Source organism: Entelurus aequoreus, linkage group LG28 (genome assembly GCF_033978785.1).
Source record: "Entelurus aequoreus isolate RoL-2023_Sb linkage group LG28, RoL_Eaeq_v1.1, whole genome shotgun sequence".
Lineage (NCBI taxonomy): Eukaryota > Metazoa > Chordata > Actinopteri > Syngnathiformes > Syngnathidae > Entelurus > Entelurus aequoreus.
This window is the reverse complement of record NC_084758.1, coordinates 18,359,535-18,366,492: the sequence shown is the minus strand read 5'-3', so window position 1 is coordinate 18,366,492 and position 6,958 is coordinate 18,359,535. Positions and strand designations below refer to the sequence as shown.

The following is a 6,958-nucleotide window of genomic DNA, read 5'->3' as shown; positions in this document are numbered from 1 at the left end:
TTTTTTTATAAACCTTTATTTATAAACTGCAACATGTACAAACAGCTTAGAAACAATAATCAAAATAAGTATGGTGCCAGTATGCTGTATTTTTTTCAATAAAATACTGGAAAGGATAGAAATGTAGTTGGTCTCTTTTATTCGATTATTAATCGAAGTAATAATCGACAGATTAATCGATTATCAAATTAATCGTTAGTTGCAGCCCTACTTGGGAGTAGATTTTTTTTTCTCCATGTGGTCCCCGATCTAAAATGAGTTTGACACCCTTAAAATAAAATGTTGAATTTGACACCTGACTTTTTGGTTTAGGGTTTAGGTTAGGATTATTTTAGGGGTTGAGGTGTTGGTTTCGTTTTGGTTTGGCACCAATATTTGTCACAAAAATAAACATATTGTTCAATGAATCCAAACCGAGTGTTATTGTCCGCGCAGACGCAGGCGGTGAAGTTATTAGATGGTGCAGGTGTCCCTAATGTGGTGTCCAAGCCTGTGTCCTTTGTTCCATGTTGCTCGCCTTTACCTGTACTGTCCCTTTAAGAGGAGACACTTCCACCTAGGCGTGTTTCTCGCCGCCTCCGACGGGGTGGATAAGCGAGCGCACCAAACAGCCTGAAAAATCGCACTCTTCCCACTCGTGTCACGTCTTTATTATTGAATATTTGTTCGAATAAGATCGATCGGTCACAGGTGATAACCAAGCCGCTGGTGTCACTCGTAAAACGGCGTGGATTTGAATGTCAGCCGGGTCAAAGGTTCGCTCCTCCACGGGTGGATAGTCCGCGTGAAAAAACGTCCATGTGAGGAAAACACCAGCCTTTGGATGAATGTACATTAACTGGGCGTGAAGGGGAGCGTCGTCGTGGGAATGAACTGCCGCAGAAAAGGACCGCAAAGTGGACCATGATGACGATGTGACTGCGCCTTTTTTTTTTTAGTTGTTTTTTTTTATAGGGAAAATGCAAAAATGTGTCACGCTGTTTAGTGCATAATCTGCGGGATTCGACCAGGAGAGTAGCGGAGGTGTTGCGATCGTGAAGCCCGACGAGCCGTCATGTCGGCGGTGATGATCACCAGGAAGGCGCGGAAATGGGAGAAGCTGCCGGGAAAGAACACTTTCTGCTGCGATGGGCGGGTGATGATGGCCCGGCAGAAGGGAGTCTTCTACCTGACCCTCTTCCTCATCCTCGGGACCTGCGCCCTCTTCTTCGCCTTCGAGTGAGTCTCATCCCCCTCCACACTTGTCTCACCATTGTTTGCACACACATCCACGATGAGTGCAGCATAATGTTCATTCATTGCTTTAAACAGGGGTGTCCAAAGTGCGGCCATATGCGGCCCGCAGCTAATTGTTTACCGGCCCGCCACACATTCTGGAAATGCAATTGCAAAAATCAAAAAAACATTAAAGGCCTACTGAAATTAATTTTTATTTATTTAAACGGGATAGCAGATCCATTCTATGTGTCATACTTGATCATTTCGCGATATTGCCATATTTTTGCTGAAAGGATTTAGTATAGAACAACGACGATAAAGTTTGCAACTTTTGGTCGCTGATTAAAAAAAAGCCTTGCCTGTACCGGAAGTAGCGTGACGTCACAGGAGGTAGGATTCCTCACAATTCCCCGTTGTTTACAATGGAGCGAGAGAGATTCGGACAGAGGAAGCGACGATTACCCCATTAATTTGAGCGAGGGTGAAAGATTTGTGGATGAGGAACGTTAGAGTGAAGAACTAGAGAGGCAGTGCAGGGTGTATCTTTTTTCGCTCTGACCGTAACTTAGGTACAAGGGCTCATTGGATTCCACACACTCTCCTTTTTGTATTGTGGATCACGGATTTGTATTTTAAACCACCTCGGATACTATATCCTCTTGAAAATGAGAGTCGAGAACGCGAAATGGACATTCACAGTGACTTTTATCTCCACGACAAGCTCTTTAGCTACTGAGCTAACGTGATAGCATCTGGCTCAAATGCAGATAGAAACAAAATAAATAAATCCCTGACTGGAAGGATAGACAGAAGATCAACAATACTATTAAACCATGGACATGTAACTACACGGTTAATAATTCTCAGCCTGGCAAAGCTTAACAATGCTGTTGCTAACGACGCTGAAGCTAACTTAGCAACTTAGCAACCGGACCTCACAGAGCTATGATAAAAACATTAGCGCTCCACCTACGCCAGCCAGCCCTCATCTGCTCATCAACACCCGTGCTCACCTGCGTTCCAGCGATCGACGGCGCGATGAAGGACTTCACCCGATCATCCATGCGGTTGGCGGCTAGCATCGGCTAGGCGTCTGCTATCCAAGTAAGTACTCCTTGTTTTGTTGCTACAGCCAGCCGCTAATACACCGATCCCACATACAACTTTCTTCTTTGCAATCTCGGTAGTAGTGGGTTTCAGTAGGCCTTTAAAGGCCTACTGAAACCCACTACTACCAACCACGCAGTCTGATAGTTTATATATCAATGATGAAATCTTAACATTGCAACACATGCCAATACGGCCGGGTTAACTTGTAAAGTGCAATTTTAAATTTCCCGCTAAACTTCCGGTTGAAAACGTCTATATATGATGACATATGCGCGTGACGTCAATCGTTGAAACGGAAGTATTGGTACCAAATTGAATCCAATACAAAAAAGTTCTGTTTTCATCTCAAAATTCCACAGTATTCTGGACATCTGTGTTGGTGAATCTTTTGCAATTTGTTTAATGAACAATGGAGACTGCAAAGAAGAAAGTTGTAGGTGGGATCGGTGTATTAGCGGCTGGCGGCAGCAACACAACCAGGAGGACTTTGACTTGGATAGCAGACGCGCTAGCCGCCGCTAGCCGCCGCTAGCCGCCGCTAGCCGCCGCTAGCCGCCGCTAGCCGCCGCTAGCCGCCGCTAGCCGCCGCTAGCCGCCGCTAGCCGCCGCTAGCCGCCGACCGCACGGATGATCGGGTGAAGTCCTTCGTCCTTCCGTCGATCGCTGGAACACCGGTGAGCACGGGTGTTGATGAGCAGATGAGAGCTGGCTGACGTAGGTGGAGCGCTAATGTTTTTATCATAGCTCTGTGAGGTCCCGTTGCTAAGTTAGATTCAATGGCGTCGTTAGCAACAGCATTGTTAAGCTTCGCCAAGCTGGGAAGTATTAACCGTGTATTTACATGTACATGGTTTAATAGTATTGTTGATCTTCTGTCTATCCTTCCAGTCAGGGATTTATTTATTTTGTTTCTATCTGCATTTGAGCCCGATGCTATCACGTTAGCTCAGTAGCTAAAGAGCTTCGCCGATGTATTGTCATGGAGATAAAAGTCACTGTGAATGTCCATTTCGCGTTCTCGACTCTCATTTTCAAGAGGATATAGTATCCGAGGTGGTTTAAAATACAAATCCGTGATCCACAATAGAAAAAGGAGAAAGTGTGGAATCCAATGAACCCTTGTACCTAAGTTACGGTCAGAGCGAAAAAAGATACGTCCTGCACTGCGCTGTAGTCCTTCACTCTCACTTTCCTCATCCACGAATCTTTCATCCTCGCTCAAATTAATGGGGTAATCGTCGCTTTCTCGGTCCGAATCTCTCTCGCTGCATTGTAAACAATGGGGAAATGTGAGGAGTCCTTCCTCCGATGACGTCACGCTACTTCCGGTATAGGCAAGGCTCTTTTTTTATCAGCGACCAAAAGTTGCGACCTTTATCGTCGTTGTTCTCTACTAAATCCTTTCAGCAAAAATATGGCAATATCGCGAAATGATCAAGTATGACACATAGAATGCATCTGCTATCCCCGTTTAAATAAAAAAAAATGTCATTTCAGTAGGCCTTTAAAAAAGTGGAATGAGGTGAAATCTAACTAGAAAAATTTGCAATGTTGACACAAATCTGCCATGCAGGCTGTCTATCTTTATTTTCCTTTTTTTGCCATTGCTCAAAGAAAAAAAAAAAGGCACAAAATCTATGTTATAATGAATTATTGACTTATTCAAGGCTCCAATTACTTCAAATATTTCACATTAAAATGTTTTATGTGGAAAAAATATTGCATATATTGTGTGGTCGTCATATAAAAACATCAAAGTTTTCTTTGACAAAAGAGCATAAAACAAACAAAAATAATAGTTCAAACGTAAAGTCGACAGATCTATCTGAAGTTGATCTCGTAACTTGAGTCTTGAAAGTAAAACAAATAATAATACAAATATATCACTTTATGAGTGGGGTACCTTTTGGATCCCAAAGATATTTAGTGGGATTGTATTTATCTTTTCACTGTGATTAATCAAATATAATAATGAAAATAAAACCAATGGTGTCCTGCATTATTGATCTTTTCAGGGCTCCAATTACTTCACAATTGTCCAAATACTGCATATTTCAGTTTTACTATAAAAAAATAAAATAAAGTTGTCTTTGGCAGAAAAGGCATAAGGCTTTTTTATTTGACTTGTTTTTAACATTTTAATGACTGAGACCCTTTATGGGCCCCAGGAGCCCTAAAGGTAAAACAAAAAAAAATCTATATATTTTTTTATGGTTTGAAAATAAAAAATATCAAAATGGCCCCTGCATACTTTCATTTTTCCGTGTGCGGCCCTCAGTGGAAAAAGTTTGGACACCCCTGCTTTACTAAGTCATTTCTCTTCACTCCCTAAAACAGGCCTGGGCAATTGTTTTGACTCGGTGGCCACATTTAGAGAAAAACATGTGTTTTTTAAGAAACCTCTCAATAATGTCTGATTGAATGCTAAAAACGTTATGACAGACCGCCTTAAAAACGTAATGGGATTTTAAATGTTTCTATGAACGATAAAACACTGAATATTGACAAAATATGAACGTCACACCCCTTTTCCATTGACATATTTTACAATCAAGTGAAACGCAACAAAAATGCAACAAACAGTGAAATAGGAACGCAAAGGGTACAAAATAAACCCACCTACAATCTGGTATATCTGATACATCACTAAGCTTAAGAACTTTGTTGTGAATATCTCCTTCCGCGTCTGTGGAAACGCTTCCCGCCCACACTGCTTGGTGCCTCGTCTGAGCTGCTGTGACGTAGATGACCATAGTAACTAATTAGATTACCATAGTAACTAATTATATTACCATAGTAACTGGTATATCATCCATAAGCGCAGATTCCAACCATTGAAATACTTTCTATAGTTCAAGACTCACGGTCATTAGAAAACATCACTGCACATCATAATGGCAGCTACACTTTACATCTTAAACATCTAAAAAAAATATTTGGGAATGTCCGGCGGGCCAGATTGAAAAGCTTAACGGGCCGCATGTTGCCCCCGGGCCTTAATTTGCCCAGGTCTGCCCTAAAATCTACTCATAAGATACCCAAAATGCATATTTATTTAGCACTGATTGCTGTGTGTTTATTTGAAAATAAAGATCTCGCAATACGTTTTGCGAGATCTCGCAAAAGTTTTTTTCCTGTCAGTGAACCGGAAGTAAAACAGACACAGCAATGGTGAACCGGAAGTGAAACAGACAAAGCGATGGAGGAGCCTACCCATCGTCCATGGGAGAAGTTTATTGATTTCTATTTTAGTATTAGCCTAACATATAAAGACATCAAATTGTATTATGGTCTAACAACAGAGCTCCTCCATCGCTCTGTCTGTTTCACTTCCGGTTCACCATCGCTGTTTGTTTTACTTCCGGTTCACTGACATAGGAAAAAAAACTTTTGTGAGATGTCGCAAAAAGTATTGCGAGATGGCGCAAAAAGTATTGCGAGATGTCGCAAAAAGTATTGCGAGATGGCGCAAAAAGTATTGCGAGATGGCGCAAAAAGTATTGCGAGATGTCGCAAAAAGTATTGCGAGATGGCGCAAAAAGTATTGCGAGATGGCGCAAAAAGTATTGTGAGATGGCGCAAAAGCATTGCGAGATCTCGCAAAACATCCATGTCCCTTTAGGGGCTCCGTATAATGATGCAATATGTACAGGTAGCCTAAATAGCATGTTAGCATTAATGAGCTTGCAGTCATGCAGTGACCAAATATGCCTGATTAGCACTCCAACAATTCAATAACATCAACAAAACGCACCTTTGTGCAATCACACACAGCATAAAATGTTTGGTGGACAAAATGAGACAAAGAAGGAGTGGAAGATTTTACATGTTAACAAACTGTTGCGTCACAGTCCACACTATGGTGAGTCCAACAACCGCCGAAATTAGTAGGACAAAACGATGTTTACCAAATACTCTCATCAAGGAAGCATACACACAAACATATTAAAGAGTGGGCTTTCTAACAATTGGGAAGGTGTGTGTCATGTTTGTCCTCAAACAAAAAACATACTAAAACAAAAAAAATATTTTTCCACATCTTTTTCAATATTAAGTCCTTTTTTAAAAATGCTCCTGGGAGCCACTCGGGCTGCACTAAAGAGCCGCATGCGGCTCGAGAGCCCCGGGTTGCTGACCCAGGTGTTAGGTTTATATTTGAACATACTCTATAAAGCGCTTCTTCTATCTAGTGTGAGACAGGAAGTCTGGGCTCTACTTTGAATTTTTTTTTTTTTTTAGTCAGTGCCTCTCACAACACGGTGGATTGTAAGGTTCCACAAATATGGCCAAAAGGGTGTAACATGGGAGCCCCACAACTCTGTAGTTTTAGGCGTCAACTGGATTCTTAGGCCCCGTTTACACTGGACACCAAATCTAAAGTTTTTGTCAAGCGACACGGATTAGATACTTTAGAATTTTATTTTTTTTAGCAGTCGTAGACTATGTTTACACTGCAAAGTGGCACAAATAGGATTTACCGAAATCTGATTTTCTCCTGCTTTTTTCCAACTGACTGTTTCCACTGCAAGTAAAATATGATCTAAGGCAGGGGTCACCAACATTTTTGAAAGCAAGAGCTACTTCTTGGGTAGTGATTAATGCGAAGGGCTACCATTTTGATACACACTTA

General features: G+C 41.6%; 1 protein-coding gene across 1 annotated transcript in view; it reads left to right on the top strand.

Moving 5' to 3' along the window:
* The first annotated feature begins 584 nt into the window (after nucleotides 1-584).
* zdhhc9 (zinc finger DHHC-type palmitoyltransferase 9) overlaps nucleotides 585-6,958 on the top strand; it is a 65,093-nt gene continuing 58,719 nt past the window's right edge. Inside the window, exon 1 of the mRNA XM_062040140.1 lies at nucleotides 585-1,218. Within this exon, the coding sequence (XP_061896124.1) occupies nucleotides 1,055-1,218 (164 nt within the window). The 5' untranslated portion in view covers nucleotides 585-1,054. The remainder of the gene's footprint in view (nucleotides 1,219-6,958) is intronic.